At 57.2% G+C, this 19,699-nt stretch overlaps 9 protein-coding genes across 9 annotated transcripts; 4 read left to right on the top strand and 5 right to left on the bottom strand.

Moving 5' to 3' along the window:
- BJ171DRAFT_67807 (uncharacterized protein) lies at nucleotides 1-810 on the top strand. The gene has a single exon (XM_053115813.1). It carries the CDS (start codon nucleotides 49-51, stop codon nucleotides 658-660), a length of 612 nt encoding a protein of 203 aa, XP_052961693.1. The 5' UTR covers nucleotides 1-48; the 3' UTR covers nucleotides 661-810.
- Nucleotides 811-1,354: 544 nt separating this feature from the next.
- Nucleotides 1,355-3,718, bottom strand: BJ171DRAFT_606663 (uncharacterized protein). The gene is made up of 5 exons (XM_053115221.1): nucleotides 3,411-3,718; nucleotides 2,718-3,128; nucleotides 1,959-2,627; nucleotides 1,537-1,829; nucleotides 1,355-1,476 (listed from the first exon to the last, which is right to left on the bottom strand). The coding sequence occupies exons 1-4, from the start codon at nucleotides 3,532-3,534 to the stop codon at nucleotides 1,639-1,641; spliced, it is 1,395 nt and encodes a 464-aa protein (XP_052961692.1). The 5' UTR covers nucleotides 3,535-3,718; the 3' UTR covers nucleotides 1,355-1,476; nucleotides 1,537-1,638.
- Nucleotides 3,719-5,440: 1,722 nt separating this feature from the next.
- Nucleotides 5,441-6,448, top strand: BJ171DRAFT_542130 (cytochrome c oxidase assembly protein PET191-domain-containing protein). The gene is made up of 2 exons (XM_053112965.1): nucleotides 5,441-5,767; nucleotides 6,064-6,448. The coding sequence occupies exons 1-2, from the start codon at nucleotides 5,594-5,596 to the stop codon at nucleotides 6,169-6,171; spliced, it is 282 nt and encodes a 93-aa protein (XP_052961691.1). The 5' UTR covers nucleotides 5,441-5,593; the 3' UTR covers nucleotides 6,172-6,448.
- Nucleotides 6,449-6,657: 209 nt separating this feature from the next.
- BJ171DRAFT_67778 (uncharacterized protein) lies at nucleotides 6,658-9,660 on the bottom strand. Its single transcript, XM_053115812.1, has 2 exons — nucleotides 8,613-9,660; nucleotides 6,658-8,442 (listed from the first exon to the last, which is right to left on the bottom strand). The coding sequence occupies exons 1-2, from the start codon at nucleotides 9,418-9,420 to the stop codon at nucleotides 6,680-6,682; spliced, it is 2,571 nt and encodes an 856-aa protein (XP_052961690.1). The 5' UTR covers nucleotides 9,421-9,660; the 3' UTR covers nucleotides 6,658-6,679.
- Nucleotides 9,448-10,182, bottom strand: BJ171DRAFT_591293 (uncharacterized protein; the record flags this gene model as incomplete). The annotated part of the gene is made up of 1 exon (XM_053114486.1): nucleotides 9,448-10,182. The coding sequence occupies one exon, from the start codon at nucleotides 10,180-10,182 to the stop codon at nucleotides 9,448-9,450; it is 735 nt and encodes a 244-aa protein (XP_052961689.1).
- A 354-nt stretch (nucleotides 10,183-10,536) lies between these two features.
- BJ171DRAFT_574684 (uncharacterized protein) lies at nucleotides 10,537-14,350 on the bottom strand. The gene is made up of 4 exons (XM_053113720.1): nucleotides 14,122-14,350; nucleotides 11,269-13,917; nucleotides 11,010-11,138; nucleotides 10,537-10,863 (listed from the first exon to the last, which is right to left on the bottom strand). Exons 1-4 carry the CDS (start codon nucleotides 14,195-14,197, stop codon nucleotides 10,796-10,798), a joined length of 2,922 nt encoding a protein of 973 aa, XP_052961688.1. The 5' UTR covers nucleotides 14,198-14,350; the 3' UTR covers nucleotides 10,537-10,795.
- Nucleotides 14,351-14,671: 321 nt separating this feature from the next.
- Nucleotides 14,672-16,539, top strand: BJ171DRAFT_615472 (uncharacterized protein; the record flags this gene model as incomplete). The annotated part of the gene is made up of 4 exons (XM_053115329.1): nucleotides 14,672-14,798; nucleotides 14,992-15,396; nucleotides 15,566-15,745; nucleotides 16,015-16,539. 4 exons carry the CDS (start codon nucleotides 14,672-14,674, stop codon nucleotides 16,197-16,199), a joined length of 897 nt encoding a protein of 298 aa, XP_052961687.1. The 3' UTR covers nucleotides 16,200-16,539.
- A 718-nt stretch (nucleotides 16,540-17,257) lies between these two features.
- BJ171DRAFT_67723 (uncharacterized protein) lies at nucleotides 17,258-18,391 on the bottom strand. The gene is made up of 2 exons (XM_053115811.1): nucleotides 18,177-18,391; nucleotides 17,258-18,027 (listed from the first exon to the last, which is right to left on the bottom strand). Exon 2 carries the CDS (start codon nucleotides 18,007-18,009, stop codon nucleotides 17,362-17,364), a length of 648 nt encoding a protein of 215 aa, XP_052961686.1. The 5' UTR covers nucleotides 18,010-18,027; nucleotides 18,177-18,391; the 3' UTR covers nucleotides 17,258-17,361.
- A 30-nt stretch (nucleotides 18,392-18,421) lies between these two features.
- Nucleotides 18,422-19,488, top strand: BJ171DRAFT_542123 (uncharacterized protein). Its single transcript, XM_053112964.1, has 2 exons — nucleotides 18,422-18,493; nucleotides 18,849-19,488. Exon 2 carries the CDS (start codon nucleotides 18,881-18,883, stop codon nucleotides 19,424-19,426), a length of 546 nt encoding a protein of 181 aa, XP_052961685.1. The 5' UTR covers nucleotides 18,422-18,493; nucleotides 18,849-18,880; the 3' UTR covers nucleotides 19,427-19,488.
- Nucleotides 19,489-19,699: the final 211 nt, after the last annotated feature.

The following is a 19,699-nucleotide window of genomic DNA, read 5'->3' as shown; positions in this document are numbered from 1 at the left end:
TCAAGCAATCTAGCCGTGACCCAGAAGCTGGTGCAGGCCTGCCAGATCATGCAGTACGAGGCCCGCGAGATCATGATTGTCGAAGGGGCGCAGTCGGCATGCGTCCACTGGATCCTCAAGGGCAGCTGCCGAGCCCTGAAGAAAGTCAAGTTTGTGAAGCGCGAGACCGGGACGATCATCGGCGGCGGCAAAAAGTACTCCCTGGTGGCATACACGGATGGCATGCCTCTGGAGGAGACAGACGAAGTGGTCGAGCAAATGCTGTGTGCGATGGAATTGACCCCGGGCTCCCTCTACCCAGAGTTCCCGCGATACAAACACTACAGCAACCAAGAGAGCAGTATTCAGATGGCCCTCTCGGACGAGGAGCGCAACATCAACAAGCTTGAGCTCATCGCCCGGCTTACCTACGAGGATCCGGACGACCAGGCCCTGGGCTCGTACTATTCCATAGTCGCAAATACCAAGTGCGAAATCGCTGTGATGTCTCGGGTCGACTATGTGCGTCTGGCGTCAAACGAGATGGTCAAGTCGGTCCTGATGGATCGCGAGAGCTACATCGTACCAGTACAGCGGTTGCAGGACGTGTTTTTGGAGAAGCGGAACTGGGACATGTACAAGCGCAAGGTGGTTGCCGGTTTGGTCTCAGGGGGCAAATGACGACAGCCCAAGCCATCCCCCCGCCTGCCTTGATTCATGCGTTCATGGGATGTCCAAACGGGAGGTTGACGGCCGCGGTCTCAGCCGGGATCAGCTGCGATGCAGACAGCATCATTCAGAGCCAATATATATGTGCAGAAGCGGGTCGTGCATTCATCTGCGATGCTCATCGGTGACATTCGCCTATGGCCCTGGTTTGTTGCTGCCACCCTCACTCTCGTTTGTGCTGATGACCCCACAAGAGCCGCCATTCTCAAGAAACGGCAAAGAACCAACACGATTCATTGCCAAACACCACACTATTGCCGGCCGAATGAACGAGGAGTCGAGGGATTGGAGTGCTCGCGATCGAACACTTTGATCGGATGGATGATCTGCAGAACGGAGCCCCTCCCCTCCTTTGATTTGATAAAGGTGATGCATTGCTTGCCATCATGGACGAAGCCGTTTCGCGTGTTCCAAAACGGAGCAGCACCGAGGACAGTGGCCACCGAGGGCGAAATAGAGCACAAAAGAAAACGAAAGCAAATCACAAAATGCAAGTCAAAATCCGGCAGGGACTGGATGAGGGAGAGTGAGGGCCAAGACGCAACTCTCCTCCGCCAAAATGCAAAGCAGTCGGGGAGCGAGTTGACTGGCAGGATAATCATGTTTGTCCCGTCCGGCCAGAGAATATGCACATGGGGTGGGTGAGTGGACGTGGAATAAAGTGCACATTTGCTCGGCAAAGATTGGGATCACAGACAGTCCGGTGACGGGATCGTGGTCATGGTCGTGGTCGTGGTCGTGGTCGTGGTCGTGGTCGTGGTCGTGGTCGTGGTCGTGGTCGTGGTCGTGGTCGTGGTCGTGGTCGTGGTCGTGGTCGTGGTCGTGGTCGTGAGTGGTCGTGAGCGGTCGTGGAGGGATCTCGAACAGGGAACGAGAGGGGTCGGTGATGGTGGCCAGGGCGCAAGAAGGGACTGTGGGAAGCTGTCTAATCTAGTTGGCGGGCATGTACAGCGACGAGGCACGCTGGCGGATTCCCTCGTTCTTTCGCGGGGCACCGCTGCCGCCGTTGGGAACATCGACGCAGGCCAGCGGGAACGAGCCCTCCTGACTGGTGCTGACGTTGAATCCAAAGGCCCAGCCGTCATCGAACTTGCACTTGACAATGATGGTATCGCCAATGTCTGAAAGCAAATCGGGGCGCGATTGGGAAGTGAAGATTCGCGGTTAGAGGGGCGCATGTGATGGTGCAGACTGGAAGCGTAACAAACGATGGCACTTCGCGCTACGATGGGACAGGTGTGGCTACGTACTCAGTTGGATCTCGTCGGACAGGTTGGCGGTGTAATTGTAGATAACCTCCATGGTCTCCGAGACCTGGCCGGCATCAGGACCGTCGTACATGGTCTGCGGGCCGCCGTACATAGACTTGTCGTTTCCACCATACATGGTCTGCGGGCCGCCATACATAGATTGATCGTTGCCGCCATACATGGTCTGGGGTCCGTCGTACATGGTCTGCGGGCCACCGTACATGGACTTGTCGTTGCCTCCGTACATGGTCTGGGGAGCAGCGTTGTTGGCGTCACCGTAGGCAAAGGTCTGGCGGTTGTCATAGCTGTTGCCGCCGTTGTAGTCGTCATAGCTATCCTGCTGGTTGGCCTTTCTGCGGCGCATAACGATCACGGCGGCAACGATGCCACCAAGAAGAAGGGCACCACCACCAGCGATGCCGCCAATGACGGCCGGGCTAGAGAACAGACTGGTGCTGGAGCTGGAGCTGGACGAGTCGGTCGCGGCCGAAGTGGACACAGCGCTGGGCTTTGAGGTGGTGGCGGCAGCAACCGAGATCTTGGGGGTCGCTGATGTGGCAGCGGCGGCGGCGGAGGTGGCATTGTTGCCGCCCATGTTCGCAGCCTTGCAGCAGGGATCGGTGGTGGTCTGGGCGCAGTAGGCCTGGGCATCGGTAAGGTAGAAGTAGCCTGGGACCGGACAGAGGGTGCACATTCCATTAGTGATATATCGCCTAAAAGACAGGTTGGCGGCGAGTGTATGCAGATGGCGATGCCTACCGCAGTATTGTTCGTAGGAGATAGCCGAGATGCATCCGGGGCTATCGGTGACATCGCCCAACAAGGTCTGATACTCATTCATGTCTTGGGTACGCAGATTGGTGCTGCTGTCGGGCCAGGCAGGGCAGGCAGCAAAGGCCTGATTGATGCCAGCAATCATGGCCTTGACAGATGAAGCGCAAATCTGAGCAGGGGCAGCATTGCCGTTGCACTTGATGGTGGTGGAGGTCGTCTGAGTGGCACGGTCGACCTCGAGGCCACAGCGAACCGAGGTGAAATAAGGAACGATGTGGTAGTTGAAGGTTGGGCACTGGTAGCGAACCGGGGCATTTGCAAGCCAGTTGGATGTGAGACTGTTGAAGCTGCTGAGGTCGGTGTAGCCCATGGCGTTGGGGACGACAACCGAGTCGGCTGGAATCGGGGAACGGTGCGGGACGGCGGTTTACAGAGAGAGTGGGGCAAAGGCGAAGGGAGTGGCGACCAGAGTGGCATAAAACAGGGTCAGGCTTATTCCAAGCGATGAATCGCCCAATCTCGATATTGGCGACCGAGTGGAGGCAAGTGGGAGACAGGCAGGGGCTGCGGGAGACAGATGGCTTTCGGGCAGGCACATATGCAGCCCTGGCCAACAGGCCGCGGTCCGCCAACCGCTGCTGGCCAGAGAGACAGTTTGGCACCGAACATGCCACTTACCCGCAAACTCCTTGCATGGATCGGCGGTTGCGAGAGAAACACACTGGGGGCTGGTCTGGGCATTGGCCTGGAGTGAGCCCCAGGCGGCGGCAAGCGCAAAGGCGGCGACGGATCTGGCGAGCATGTGGACGGAGAGCAAGAGAAGCCTCTTTGGAGAACCTGAGCTGGAGGGGGAATGGGAAGAACAGCGAGCGATGGAGGGAGAGGGATGAGGGGAGCAGGTTCCCAAAGGAAAGGCGGAGACGACGGAGGCGGGTGGAGGCCACGGCAGAGGGCTTTAAACGAACGGACGCTGGAAACGAGGCCGACGAGGCCGTCAGGGATTGGAGCCTCGGCAGCACAGTGGGCGCTGTGGTGTTGGCTGGGCGGCGACGGGGCAAGGCAGCCGCAAACAGCAACGACCACAAAGGCCGGCGCTCCTTATCGCGGCTGGCCAGTAGGACAGCGCCGGCTTGTGGACGGGAACGTGTGGGTGGCAGCAGCAGAGGCAGCAGCAGAGGCAGCTTGTGCGGCAGTGGCTGGAGCAAGCAAGCGAAGCGCGCCAAGGCAAGATCCAGAGATCCAGCGGATGGAGGCGGCGAGGACTTGATCAAGCTCGCAAAGGGGGCATTGATATCCAGATATATCCAGATATATCCAGATATCGACATGCTCGTTGGCGACACGCTTGGAACAACACATCCACAGATGCATACTAACGGCTCAACGATTTTGACGGCGACCCACTTTGCAGCCAATGCCCTCACAACGGATACGGGTGATGCTCAGAGTTGCGCGAAATGGCCACAGCCAGACGCGGCCAACGTGACGACGAAAGGCGACGCGGAACAAGCCCGACCAATTGGCGGCGTGCACTCGGCGGCCTGCACAGCACCAGTCGACATTGATGCACAGCGCAGACCGAGTCGCGATTGCGCACTCGCCGTGTGCTTGACGGCACATGTGCGATTGTTGGGCGCTCGCTTTCGATGTGCCATAGAAGATACGCGCATTCAGTCGAGCCAGCACTACACACACAGTCGAGCCAGCACTACACACACAGTCGAGCCAGCACCACACACACAGTTGAACTGGCACCGCACACGTCGATTGCCTTTCCGTTTGTGGCAGCGCCAGCCACGGGCACGCCGGCGCTCGGGCTCCGCAAGGGCGGCAACGCGCATGCGCGCGGGTGCGCGCTGCCTCTCCGCCGCGTTTGGACGACAAGGCCCGCGCGGCGCGGTCTGCCCAAAAAAGCACAGTTCGCGTGACCCGCCCCGCCGGCCAATCCGCGCCGACGCGTCGGCTGTGTGGGCTGTGCCCGGTGGCGCCGAACGCGGCTCTGGTCCTCGATCTTCGTCCTGGCACCCGATGTTCCCACGGACCCTCGTCCCAGGAGTGCCCAAGCACGTCGCCGGAGCAGGTCGCTGGAGCACATCTCCAAATCATATCGCCCGAGTCCGCTGCTTCCTCCAGCCGCCGGTCCATCCCGGGCCACGGCGGGTTGTCGATGAAGCTGCAGTCCATCATCGGCGCTCGCGTCGGTCGCGTCCATGTCGATCTTGCGTTTTTGTGGTCGCCACTCTTGCGATTTTCTGCATCAACCGCCTGCGCTGCCCGGCTGGTGCCCACGGGCAACACTCAGTCATGACCATGACCCCGCAATGCCATCCATGCAACCGTGCGGGTTCGGGCCTGTCCCGCCCCGCATTCAGAGCCCATGGGAGTATGTCCAAGCCGTGGCTCTCCCTCCCTCGCCATGTCAAGCGGATGAATGGCGATTTCTCGCCCGCTGGGAATCGGCTCATTTCGTTTCAAGTCAGTCCAATCCAGTCCAATCCAGTTCAATCCAGTCCAATCCAGTCCAATCCAGTCCAATCCAGTCCAATTCAGTCCAATCCAGTCCAATTCGTTTCATTTGGTTTGCGCTCTGCTGGTGTGCTCTCGTTGCGTTCTGGTGCCCTGTGCTTGGAGTTGTGCCGGCTGCGCACCGTCTCGGCCCTCTCGCCGAGAGCAAGGGAGATCCTCGCCTCCCTCTCGCTTCATGCTGGTGCAGAATCGTCCTGCGGTTTTGTTATTCGCAAGATCCATCACCATCAGCAGCCAACGCAGCCAGGCCGCGACTCTGACCCAGGTGCTGCACAATCCAGCCAACAGCAAACTCCGACAATACAGCGCCGCTGCCCAGCACCCACGCCGATACCATGCCCAGCTGCAAAGCCTTCTTCGATGATCTCGTCAGCTGTCTTCTCGAGAGCGACTGCGTCCTGGTCCAGCGCCATTCGGTCAAGGAATGTCTCCTGAAGGAATACGACGACTCTGTGCCGAGAAAATGCCGGCTTGCCCAGCAGATCTACCTGGACTGCAAACACAGCACCGTAGGTATCGATGTGCTCTGTCGCCGCAGTCACCGGACCCGTCCCTATCGGCTGCTTGCCAACATGAGCGAGGTGTCGAGCATGATGGTGCTGAACGAGACACTGGACAGAATCAGAAGATGATCCGCCAACAGGCTTGCGGCTGGAACTTGATGGACCCTCGTCAAACACCCACATGCCGATCAGGATGCATGGGCAAACACACAATGCGCTTCACGCTGCGACACACCCGATACGATACCCTGTCGCTGCGCTCGATCGACTGACCTTTCCCGCCTCACATGCACTTTTGGCAGGTCGACCCCCGAAAGCGGATGCGTGGGCCCTATGGCGCTAACGTCGCATCCTCCAAGCCCGCCCCCGTCGGAAACGATCAGCTCGGAGCAGAGGCAGCTTCTCAGTGAGCGACAGCTTCGTTTTCAGGTCTCCGCTGACCCATCTTGATCTCAAAGACGCATGGTGACCGACAGGGACTGCTAGCCACAGATCTGCTCGATGGTTGCGACACCGCCATTCGAGGGACCGCTTACTTTCGCTCCTCTGCAGCCGTCTCAGTCCTTGGCCGAGCAGGAGACTGGCTGTCGATGGATCGCAGTCGCAGCTGACGCAATCCCCTACCCAAGCAGATCTGTGAGCCTGCGGCTGCTGGATCGACCAGGCTGCGATGTCGGCCTATGATGTCGTAGCGTATCGGATTGTCAAATATGTATTTCTGATCGCCGTCGTTGACGCAAACTCGGGATCGATCGCGTGGGATGTGTTGGAGGCTGCGGATCTGGCGGAGAGAGCTGGGACGATGGCAGAGCAATCTTTATCATTCTTGTCCGCTCTGGCTTCGAGCGCAGACCTGGCGGCTGCGAAAGCATAGGGGCCAAATGGCGCTTGAACGATGACCAGTGTCCCAGTCGGTGCTTAACGAGCCGGCTGTTCTTCGTCGTCCTCCCACTCGTCAGACGGTAGCATTTCGTTCACCAAAGATATTTTCGCGAGAATCTCATTGGTGTCAGGATGATCTTCTCGCCCGGTTATCCTGGTCACGATGTTGAGCGCCTCCTGGAAGTACTGGTGAGCGGCCTCGTACTGTCCTTGGTGATAAGAGGCGTTTCCCAGCCTGATGTTGATCTGGGCGACCGATTTGTGCCATTTCGTCCCGTGGATCTTGATTTCGTTCTTGAGCATCTCTTGGAGATCCTTCACGTTGGTGTCCTGGTCGTCCGACTCGATGGCGCTCGCTTGTACCGCAACGGGCACCACAGCGATCAAGGGGCTCTTCTTTGAATCGTTGATCTTTCCTTCACGGTCAGCCAACTCTTTGTTGCATTTGAGCACGGTCTCGTAGTCACCCAAAGACGCGGCTGCCTGGGAAAGATGCTGGAGAGCTACTCGGATCTCGCCGTGCTCGTGCGAGTCGTAGACTTGGGTTTTGATATCGAGCGACTCTTGGAAGTACTTGACGGCGGCCTCGTAGTCGCCTTTCGACAAGGCGGCGTCCCCGAGCTTGTCGATGGCGGTGGCGACTTCGGGATGGACACGCGTGCCATATGACTTGGCTCTGATGTCCACAGCCTCTTGATAGTACCTTTCGGCGGCGTTAAAGTCCTTCTGTGCGCTGGCAACCTGACCAAGACGGGTGGCAATGGTGGCGACATCAATGTTCTCGTGCGGGTCGCGGACTGCTCCGCCAATGTCCTCAGTCCGTTTGTAAAGGTTGGGCGCATCTTTATACCGTCCTTGCGATTTGGTTATCTTGTCAAGGAACTCGAGGGAGGTGGCGATCGAAGGATGGTGTGGCGAGGGGTGCAAATCCTTTTGGAGCTCGAGCGACTTTTGGAAGTAATTGGACATGGCATCGTAGTCGCCTTTCGACAAGGCAGCGCCGGGGGCCGGGGCGGCTTCGGGATGGTCGAGCGTGTCGAGCGATTTAGCTCTGATGTCCACGGCCTCTCGATGCAGCTTCTCGGCCTCGTCGCACTTTCCCTGATCTTTCTTGACGTTTCCGATGCAATCGAGGGTATCAGCAACGTCTGGATGCGCCCTGGAGCCACGGATCTTGATCTGCCGATCGAGAGCCTGCTGGAGCAGCTCCGCGGCTTTGTCGTGCTTGCCCCGTTGGAAGGCCACCGAGCCCAAGTGTCTGAGGGTGAGCGCGGTTTGCAGATCGTCGCCGAGCCCATCTGTTGCATCTGCCATCGCCACAGCTCGATTGAAGGCCTCCTCGGCGCCATCAAGGTTCTCTATCTGACCTCGGGCATCGGCCAGGAAACTCAGGATGTGGATGATATCAATGTGCTGCTCGGTGCCACGGAACTCGATCGTCCGCTTGAGGTTGCTCTCGAGGGTCTGAATCGCCACCCGCAAGGATCCATTCTTCTGGGCGAGCTCTCCGACTCGGCTCTCCAAGAAGACGTGCGTCTCCTTGGTGTATCGATCCGGGACAACCTTGATGGCGAGCTGCTCCAAGTGTTCAAAGTACTGGAGGGTCTCCAAACCGAGCGATTCCGTGAGCAGCAGCAGCGCTTCACCGGTAAGGTCTTCGATAGACTCGGCTCCCAGCTCGTTGTGCGTCTTGATGTATTCCCGAGCGATTTGCTGGGTAAGAGAGTGGGTTGAATACCGACTCTTGGCTTCGATTCGCAAAAGACCGCTCTGGGTGACCAGGTCGATCAGGCGGGCGGCTAGACAGAGGGAGTTGGCAGTGGTATCGTGTGGATCGTAGTTGTGATTTCAGAATAGTCAGGATCATGTGTGGGCCATCGAAATTCCGTCAGCGTGAATAATTTATCAGCGTTGGGTGCAAGCAGGGGGTCCCTCGGACCACATCCACCCACGTTGCACATTTGCTCACCATCAGTCTTGAGCTCCAGCTTTTGAGCGATCGTCTGAATGAGGTTGAGCTGAATGTCCGTCGGCGCCACCAGACTGAGAGCGCCAAACAGCCGGATTGCCTCGACTCCTTCGATTCCGCGCTTCATCAGCGAGTCAAGGGACAGATCTACAACCGTCTCGAGCGACAGCCGGACTTTGTCGTCCTCACTCTGATCTTGCTGGGCCTTTGCAAACGCCTCCCCGAGTACCGAGAGAGCAGTGTCGTGGCTCTCGAGATACGCCGCGACTATCTCGATGACAAGAGGACACCCGTTGGCCTTGGAGACGATGTTGTCGAGAGACTTTTTGGCCTCGTCCGAAGCAAGCTTGTTGCCGATCAGTGGCGAAGACGATGTGATGTACTTGCGCGCGGTGGAGCCATCCCAGCCACCGAGACGGAGTGGATCGTGCTTGTATCCAGTGATTTTGGCCTTGAACGACTTGAGGAATGAGCCAAGGGGCAGCGAGGCCAGGCGAGTTGCAAGAACAACGTCGCCCCTGAATCCCTTCTGCTTGTTGTAGTCAAAAATAAAGTCGACTACGCTGATGTCGTCGACATTGTCGATGATCAGGAGATAGCCAGGCAAACTGCTGAATGTTTCTGCAGCATGTTCTCTGAGCTTGTTGGGCTTGATGCCAGGAAAAATGCGGCCCAGGTCTTCGAGGGCTGTCGTCTCGGTCGAGCAGTTGACCCAGAAGACATCGGAATATTGTGCATTGGCGGTGACGGTCTCGTTCCTCATGGCCTGCAAGTCGGCGGCGTTGCTCACGGTGAGGTCATCCATCATGTAGCGGACGAACTGGCGGGCCAGCACCTACTTGCCCATGCCACCTGTGCCCGAGATGATGGCACGGCCGGTCAGGGTCACCTTCTCCAACAGTGTTTGGAGGTGGGCAGGATCGACCCAGAACTTGGGGTCGCAAAAGTGCCTTTCGTCGAGTTCCCTCTTGGTCCAACTTTCGATCCGCAGAGGGCGGATTAGGGTGAGGAGGTAATAGACTCGCATGTATAGCTTCGTGGGATCGAGGGAGCGCACGTTGATATCCCTCAAACGAGACATGATCTTTTTGAGAGAGCCAAAGGCAGGATCGTTGAAGAACATCGGATCAGGCTGGAAGGGAGTATAGACATCGACACCGTCTTTTGTCCCCTTGGTGGCGACTGCGAGGGGAAGGACAGGCAGATTAGAGTTTTCATCCTTGAGCTCGAGAGCCTTCTCGATTTCGAGGACGACATTGTCTTGACCACTCTTGGCCCTATCCTTCATCATGTTCATAGATCCCTGGCTGATGAGGAGGATAGCAGACCCACTCTTGGGAAGGGCACTCATGAAACCGTCGCGCCAGTCATCGGCATCGCTGAGACAGTCGACATCGTGGAAAATGGTGAGGGGCTTTTTGTATCGACGGAGGGCGGCCGAGTTGAACAGTTCCTTCAAAGCCTGGACAGTAGCGGCTTCGGTGGCGACTCTATATGAGATGAACAGGTCGTGCTTGGGGCCGTGGGTGATGCATTGGTAGGGGCTGTCGCCAGCCGCGGAGGTCGACATGGAGCAGCCAGAGGGAGGGGGAGTGAGCTGCTTTGGAGATGGAGTGAGCTGCTTTGGAGATGGAGCAAGCGTCTTTTGGAGGTGGAGCAAGATGTCCGAGAAAAGGGTATTCGAGCCGAGCCAAACCGGAACACAGACCGACGCCAGCCACCGATGCGTCCGTCCCACCTCTGTCCCACCCCTGTCATACTCGCCACGACGCCAAGGGACTCAAGAAGGCCGAGTATCTTGATATCAATACACCATGGAACTGCCCAGAGGGTCGAGTGAATGCATCACACTCCCTCGAGTGAATGCACCACACTCACACATCGAGTGGATGCACCACACTCACACATCGAGATGTCAATATCAGTCGATCATCGCCACAGGGATCGACCGAGTGTATTCAAGACTATGCTTTCCAAACCAACGAATACCAAGAGATTGCCAACCAGGACGGAAAACAATCGCACGGCATGCTCACTGGAGCCTATGGAAGTTCAGTAGGCTTCAGACATCTGATGCCAGAAAGTGACTGTCCTTGGTGCAGTCGAATACTCTCCCCGCGTGGCCGCAGTCGCAGTCGCGGTGGAAGGAAGCAGCGGCTTCTGTCCAATCGACATCGCTTTGATCAGAGTGAAGCGCATTTGTGCAGCAGCTCCATGCCATCGAGCTTCCTCACTTGCGCACGGATCTCGTCTGAGTAAGCACAGTTGACCCAAGCAGACATCTGGTCAGTTCCCGAGGCTGCGGGCACTTTCCGAGCAGCCCTGGATAGATCCGGAGTAAATCATCCCCAGCCGAGGCTCCCCCACCATCTCATGGCCATGCTCGGGCATGCTTACCAGAGAATCCACAGAGTCTGGAGCATGCTATCGCCATATTCTTCTTTGCGGCATTGCTTTGGCTGAATCTCAGAAAATGAATCATGCTCCGGACAATCTCGTGCTTGGCAAACTCGGCGCAGTGGCTTGCTGGAGACGGCAGATCCAAAGGAAAGGATCACGATATTGAGCCATCCGAGGAGGGATCAAAGCGATTGCACACTTTATATCCTCACAGTCTTGCGCACCAATGGCGGAGAGCCGCTCGTTCTATGCTTACCCTTCTTTGTGCATTCTGCGAGACACAGAGCCAAGTTTCCCACAAACAGATCGTTCGTCGGCTCCTCGTGTCTCTCCATCCAATTGCGGCGCCTATCTTCCTCTTGGACAATCAAGCTCGCCAGCCAGCGACCGCCTCCACCTGCGATCCACTGGTCCGCATTTCGTGAGTCGAGCATCAGCCAGGCCGCCAACAACTGTGCTGCTGCGTTCCTGTAGCGATCCGATTCTTCCCGAACAGATGAATATCCAGACAGAGCTCCCCCTGCGTCGTTGTGGGTTGTCAAAGTGGCGGCTTGGGCCATGGCTTCTTGAATGTGGTCTGCCACCTCATCCCACCAGCCGTCGAGGCACTTGCCCACAGAGTCGCGGTTGAATCTCAGAAGCTTGGACAGCAGGAACAGCGAGGGCATCTGAAACTCGGTGGGCAAGAGCGTGATTAGCTGGTTGGCCAGCCCGCTACTTTTGGTGCCATCATGCAGCGCCTGACTGTACGTGGTCAAGATGTTGCATGCGGTCGTCAGGAGACAGCCCAAGTGGTGGCGGATGATGTGTTGATCCAAGGCAGCATCGCGCTCGCCAGTTAAGGCCTTGCCCTTGCCCTTGCGGGTCTGGATGTATCTCGAGGCCGTTTTCTGGGTTGCCGCCATAGCCCCGTACACGAGACCCTGCCCGTGCTTGTGCACAGATTGCGCATGGCTCGACTTGTCGAGCTCGACAATCTGATGAATGCACTCGCAGACAGCCGAGACCAGGGTCTCGGGATGGGGAAGCATGTGCACCGACTCGGCTTCGCTGTCGTCTCGATCGATAACAGCAAGCGCGTCGCTCTGGATGTAGCCACCGAGCATTCCGAGGATCTCTGGGACGGACACCTTCCACTTGTTGAGAATCAGATGGGGGCCGTTGGGCCGATGTCGAATCAGGTGCGTCAGCAGCCGGACGCCGTAGTAGGGAATATCGGGAAAGTCATCCAGCATGTCGCTGTCGTACTGGTCCGGTCGAATCAGGCGTGCGCCAAATTGGCTCGTCGAGGAAGCATTCATGCGATAGAGGGCATCGACGAAATCGGGCTGTTGCGAGCACTGCGAAAGCAAGAGGATCAACAGTGCCGTCGTCTCAGCTTGCTGGGCGCGCGCCACTCTCTGAACAAGCGGCTCGATATACAGTCCCAGGATTCGCTGGTTGTTGAATGAATGGCGGCAAATGTCCACAAAGATGGGCATGATCAAGGGGAGCGAGTCCACGCAGAGCACTGGAGGCGAGAGCAAGAGATTGAATCCGTTGGCCAGGCGGAAATGCTCGCAGAAGAGCGGCTCGGACTGAACGACCTTCCGGATGGACTCAATCGTCACCGCTGCTCGCTCGCTCTCGGGGTCGTCCTTGAGCTGCTCGGCGAGATGCTGCAGCAAGCCCTGCATGGTTCGGATGCTGGACTCGTGCTCGGGACCTAGATCACCGCTGTACGTGAATCTCTGAATCTCCTTGATGTAGCGCCTGGTTCTGTCGATATCGTCGATGGTGATGCCCAGAGGTGCCGGTTTCTTGCCGAGGGGCGCTTTCTCGGCCTCGTGCTGGTGCTGTGCAAGCAGCTCGGCCACCTGTTCAAGATCCGCCAGCGCTTCATCGGCTCGGCCTGAGAGTCGGAGGGCTTCGCAGCGCTTCCAGTAGGCCTTGATCAAAGTCGGGTCCCGCTCGATTGCTGCAGAGAGGTCGTCGATGGCCTCTTCAAATCGGCCAAGACGGATCCAGCATAGCGCCCGGTTGGTAAGAAGGGCTGGGTCGACAGGCACGGACGGAAGCGCCAACTCGTACAGCCAGCGATGCTCGGCAAGGAGAGAGCCGCTGTTTTCGGGCGGCGGCGGAAACAGGTCCCGAGGGGGATTGTGGTAGATGGATATGGCGGTGGTGTACTCTTCGACAGCATCCATGTACTTTCCAGCGTGGAAGAGGCTGTTGCCTCGCAGCTTGATGGACTCGCAGTAGTCCTTGACTGCGCGAGAGAGCTTTTCCCTCGATACGTTGCTTTTTTTCTTTTTCTGAGATGGCCCCTTGTGCTCCTTGGACTGGGTACCGATGGAATCCTTGCCGTTGACACGAGCAGCCCGTGGGTCTGGCTCATCGTCGCTCTGGGCATCGTCAATTTTCGCGAAGCGCGAGTAGTCGTTGGCATCGTGTTTCTTGACGGGCTTGGGGCACGGCTGGGGCTGGTTTTCGGATGGCTGCGTGCCATGGCGAAGTTCACACGTCGCAAATGGGATTGGTGGAAGCTTGATCTCTGGCGGGGCGCCTGCTGTTATCTTGTCCTCTGACGGCATGAGCGGAATCTCTGGAGAATGAGCCAGAGCATCGGTTCGATTGCTTGCCGGCATTGGCGGCGATGGAGATGATCCAGCCCGATTAATGTCCACAGAGATCTGGCTCTGGCTCTGGCTCTGCACTCTGGAAGGTGGCATCGGAGACACCAATCCGCTCGAAATCGTCGAGGGAATGGAGTTGCCCGAGTCCTTGCGCGTCAAGAGATCCTTCTGTCTCTGGATGAGGTCCTGGATGGGCTCTGTATTCGCGACCTCGATCTCGGCGGCGAGATCGAGGCCGTCAAGCGACTCGTCCTTAAAGTCTCCCTTCAGAATAGCGTCCATCTTTGCGGCTGATTAAGACCGGCGGTAAACACGTCTGGGTGTTAAAGATGCCGGTGGCGTGTCGCCGCTCCGAAGTGCCGTCATCAACACTAACCACAGCAGAACCAGGGTAACATACAAGGACGAGCCCAGCAGAGCACACCCCTGCAAAAAACACGCGCTGAGACACCACGGCAAGGCCTACGACACGGCCTGAACTTTTGAGCGCGTACCGAAATCATCGGCAAAGGCCTCCAGCTCCTCCACCTCCTCGTTGATCTTGGCGAGAGCCGAGCTGAGCGGATCCATCAGCGGCAAGCGAAATTCTGGCACAGCTGGGGAGGACGAGTCTGTCAGGTAGCTTTGGCGGCTGAAGGTGCGAGCGGACGGGACGCTGATGCGCTCTCCCACGCGACAGATGGGGGTCGGTCTGGATGGGCAAAGACTGCAGCAGGCAGGGAGTTTGGGCGGGCAAGGCGATGGGACTTGGCGGGGCAGCGATCATGGGACTTGGCGGGCGCTGGTTTCATGGATGTGCGGGTGCTGCGCTTCTGTGGTACAGTGCTGCGCACATTTGGCCATTTGGGCCAGGATTGGACTTGCCAGCCGACCTTCAACCCGCCCTCTCATCCGGCTCGTCCATCATCTCATCCGGCTCGTCCGGCTCGCCCATCTCATCCGCCTTGCCCATCGCCGGTCAGAGCGAACGCACGCCCCACTCCCAAAGGACCAGCACGCTGCTCGTTTGGCATCTGCGACGCCCGAGTCGACCGCCCTCTGGCCATGTTCCGCCCCCAGCCCGGCCTTGGTCGCGAAAAGGAAAACACCCCGGCGCAGCTCGCCAAATCGTCGGCGCTGCTGCAAAAACAGGCCTTCCAGACTCCTCGGCTTCCCTATCCAGCGCTCAAAGGTGAGACGCTGCAAGCACTTGTGCGTGCTCACTGCGGGCCCGTGCACCTGCACCAGCATCCTAAGGCTGTTTTCCGGTCTTTTGATCCCTCATTCTCTGGGCTCTTCGTGGCATTGTGCATTGCGTTCATCATCGGCTGCGTCTATCGTCGGCTGCGTCACGGCATCAGATGCTCTCTCTGTCGCCAGGCCAGCATTGAACTCAAAGTTCAACACCCAGCAGAAGCAGCAGCTCGCCAACTCGGGACTCAAGCCTCACAAGGAAAACATCAAGCTGCTCAACTCGGTGCTCAAGTCGAGCTACGCATCCGGCCTGGACGAGACCTCCAAAGGAAACACTGGAACCCCGCTGCGTCCCATCAACGTCAATACCCAGGACTATGAAAAATCCGAGAAGCGAAAGGCCTTTCTTCAGAGCTCGGCCTCCGCCAAGAAGAAGAAAGCCAAGGCTGAGCCCACCGTCGATCCTGCCGAGCTGCGCGCTAAGGAGATTGCTGTTCCCGCCGAGAATGTGCAGGCCGAATCAGCAGAGGTCCTTGCCCTCGATAGTGACGACCTGCCAGAGATCGAATATCAGCCTCCAAGCGCTTCGTGCCTCGGTATGTCGTCCCCATCATGTTTGTTGCCACGAAGCCTGGTCATGGGTGCCAAGCCGGGCCGATTGCTTCACTTCCTTCCGCCCAGGCTGGATATCCATCTCTGGGTCGTGTGCAGATTCTTTCTTTCAGTTTTTAATTTGGACGAAAACTCTCTATTCGTGATGATCAGATGTCTTCAAACCCGAGTTTGATACAATCGACTTTGACGATCTGATCAAGGCGCATGTCGCCACCATTCCCACCATACTGAACACGGAGCCGCTGGACGCTCTGGGGTCTGTCATCAAATTCGACTTCGAGCCTGAGTCTGAGCCACTCGGTGCTCAAGCTCAGTACTGCGATGCAGAAGGTGAGAACCGCTCGATTGGGCACTGCCAACCAGCCCCCGCTGCTGCATCCACACAAACCGGGCCTCGGGACATGCTCTCCGTGTCCATGTTCGCTGTTTCCGGCCCAGTTGCCATCAATCTCACTGTTTCTGACTTACAAACCCCTCGTCATCATCGCAACGCTACTGCCTGCGGCACAAAATCAATTTCTCCACGCGAATGATGGGGGTCACTTCATCGCAACATCTCTCCCTCCCGCATATATACACAATAACAACTACAGCCACAGACTCACTTTCGCCACTGCAAGAGCTTGAACCATTGCCAGACGATGCCGCACCCCTGTTCGATCTTGCTGTAGTTAGCGCAGTCGAGCCGCAACCCAGGAGCAAATCCAGTTCAGCGCGGGTCCGATATACATCCCTAATTCCACGACCAAGTCGGCTCCTCAAGAAGACCAAACGAATGGACTGATATTTGTCGATAGCGGCAGTGCCGAAACCTCGACAAGAAAGCAGTGACGAATGAGCGTGCGTGCGATCGACGACAGGACTGAGCGCTGACAGGGCCGCCGAGTCCGGATCTCGGCGTCGATCTGCTCGATCCGAATGGGTGCAGGTTTTTTGGATGAATGTTATGAGTGATGGTTCTGGTCTCGCTGTCGGAAGCTTCTTCAAGCCGTGCTGCGTTCCCAGCGCACAAGGTGGAGATTCGAAGGGTATCCATGTTCGTTTGCTGGGGTCACAAGGACCTTCGTCTTGTGCCTGGACTTGGAGTTGCAGCAATAGACTGGTTCTCAGTCTGTGCAGAAAATGCGTTTCGTGGATGTAACTGTTTTTACAATCAATCCAACAAAAACGGGACACCTTGGTTTTTGACCATGGACTTGATATTTTGTTGCCTCAAAACATCGCGCTGACCATAATCATTCTGTGATGCGGTGATACGCCCTCATCCATATCCCGAGAAGCGTTGACTCCATATTCAGTGTGTCCAAGAGCGCCATTCGCCGCTGGCACTCCGACACCAGTGCATGTCGATTGTGGAGACCGGGGAGCGACAGGCATTCTTCCCTTGGAGGCTTCCAAAGCGATCGATTCAGTGCATTTGGCTCTGTTGGCTGCAAGCCATACCTACGACGCTGACATATGGGATCGTAAGGGTGTCCTGTATGCTCATGTACAAAGTGTGAACTCTACAGCAGAGTTGTCAAAGCGAGCGCTCCGTATCTCTCATTTGAAGGATACAAGAGGACAGCTTGTTCCACAATAAACGGAGTGTTAGAGTGCGGTGCATGCATTCGATCCTCTGGACATCTCTGTGCAAAGCACCGTTTCTCAAGATCAAAGCAGTCGGTCGAGCGAGTCGCTCGTGTGCTCTTGGCCTTGGGCGGCTATGGTGATGATGAAATCGTTCAAGTGACGAGGTGAGCCTGAGTCTCATTGGACTCGATAAGTATTCCTTCCCTTGCTTCCACGAGGCATCCCCAAAAGCAAACACCATGCCCGTCCCCTCCGACACTCGTCGGCAATATCGAGCGATGGGTGTATTCAGCATTCGGGAAAATGGCAACTCTGGCTCCACACAGTGGCCCGTTTCGTATTGGGTGTGCTGTATTTGTCGAACCATCAGGACATCAGTCGTTGTGGCAAGACGAGACCGATGAAAGTGAAACCAACGATGCAATGGGAAGCCCTCCGAGCTTGAATCGACAACCTTCGGTTTGAGCCCTCTTGGTGGAAAAATGGCACCTCAAGGCATCAATCCTTCCAAATCCTTTGAGACAGGCTGGGCACACCCATGGCATATCGACTGTATGCACACATCGGATGTGTCGACTGAGCTCTTGTTTCCGACCAAAGTCCATCAGACAATGGGGGCAAATGAACAACTTCCGGGCTGCAGAACTGAGAACTGGTCCTTTGACGAGTGAATCATGGGTACGGATGGAACGAGCCAACTTTGAGGCCGCATCCTTGGGCGCCAAGGATCGAGGACGAGTCGGCTGCAGTGCTATTTCCCTTTCTGAAGTCAAGAGTGCGGAACAATACTGATCCAGTGGATGCAGATATACCCCGGACATGGAAACACCTTTATGCGCCTCACATGGACAGCCACTTCGGAGCAGTATGGAGGACACTGGCACACCAGATAAAGGGATGGCCGGCGACCCAACACGGAGCCGTGGATGTCCTGAAAATACAGGGGTGCCTTGTGGGGATACTTGTGTGGATCCCCGTGTGAGGTCTTCCTCGGACTCGTTCAGGAGATCCCGGATTCTCATGATTGGATTGGGAACGTGCTGTCGACCAAAGAATTGAACAGCAACAGGTATCAGTCAGTGCTGCACCAAAAATGAGACTCCGGCTCAAGGCGTGCAGGACGACCGCAGTGTCCAATCGAGAGAGGACGATGATAGCCTAGTTCCGCTTCGCTTCGGTTGAAACTTACCGAGAATAACCTTGAGACCTACGGAGATAGGCCAGTGGAAATGTTTTGGAAGGGGTGTTCGAGCGAAGGAGGCGCCGCTATGTGATAGGATGATGGTCCTTCGATTGAGGCTCTGGCACTGCCCAGACTTTGGGGGCCTGTCGAGAGCCTCTCCTGCGCATCCTATTTGAGCCCTCGCCGAACTTGACCCACCTTGCCCGGGCGTCTCGGCGGCATGTCGAGGCGACCAACGCCAGTCCGTCCGGAGCCCGACCAGTATCTCTCTTGGACAGCCCGCTCAATTCCCCCGCCATAGCGAGGTTTGGAGGAGAAACGAGGTACGGATGCATCAGTGGATCGGCCAGAGAGACACTCAGTGTCGGGGGTCACGGCGACAAACGAAGGGCGGCGGTCATGGGCATGGGCCAAGCGGATGAGGTTTCGCCGACTCCCGTTGGTGGCGTCACTTGTCAATGGCTTGGCAATCCTGGGTTGGGACACTGCGGTGGGGACAGACGACTCGGGGCCTGAGTGTTGTGGGCACGTCCCCATGGCAGTTTATCTCGATCTGCTGTCGGACTGTGTGGTGGGCATGAGGGCGACGACCCGTTTCTCCCAAGCTATCCAACGACACTGTTCCCCTATATATTCCTATTTTCTCATATACTGCTCGGGACGTCCGGGCCTTGACAGCAAATGATTCAAAAAGGACTGTGTGATTGGACATGAGCCGCCCACTCCCGCAAATCACCGACACACTGGCAAGACCCAGAGCCCCGCTGACCTTGGGGCTGCTCCTCTTCGCCGCGTATTCCTCGGCTGCGTGTGCCTCAGCCTGTTTTCCCTTGTCTGGCCGCCGCTCCGCCTGCATCCAAGAAACAATGCAACTGAGTGCATCATACGGCTCCAGGCCCTGGTATGAGTCACTGCTGCTGTATCCAAATTACAGTGCGTTCCGATTGGTGCTGGTTTTATCCTGTCCCTCGACCAACCTTGCATCGGCGGACATCGGGGTGGATTGCTTGGGCTCGTTGACAGCGGCCAAGGCGGCGGCTGGGTCAGTCCGCTTGGAGCAATGTGGAAAGACGCACATCCCGGACGGTGTGCGGACTTTGTGGTCTCGCAAGACGGAGGTCTGGCAGCCGAAATGCGGCAGGGCGGGGGTTTGGTGCAGCAAAAATGCCGGGGAACGAAAGGCGCAAAGCCGCCAGGAAATGTGCCGCAAGTCGAGCCGGCGAGCAGCGGCCCTCTCATGGGCGCTGTTTGCATAGATGTGTGCATTTGGCAAGCTGGAAAACGAAGAACCCATCGTGGGACAGGCCTTCAACGGTCTGTGGACTGATCTGGAACAGATCTTCCATACCCTGATGTGGAGACTCGCTGGATGGCAAGCCAGGCCCGGCGACATTCCTGAGTGGGACTTTTAAACACTCGATGTACTCCATGAAGAGCGAGATGCCGGGGACCACGGGGTCCTGATGGCTAGTGCGCCGCCACGGCGGCGCACAATAAAGAAAGAAAGAAAAAAAATAGATGTGTGCACA

This window comes from Polychytrium aggregatum, assembly GCF_025602895.1.
Source record: "Polychytrium aggregatum strain JEL109 chromosome Unknown BJ171scaffold_144, whole genome shotgun sequence".
Lineage (NCBI taxonomy): Eukaryota > Fungi > Chytridiomycota > Chytridiomycetes > Polychytriales > Polychytrium > Polychytrium aggregatum.
The sequence above is the reverse complement of the archived record's forward strand: the minus strand, read 5'-3'. Positions and strand labels throughout refer to the sequence as shown.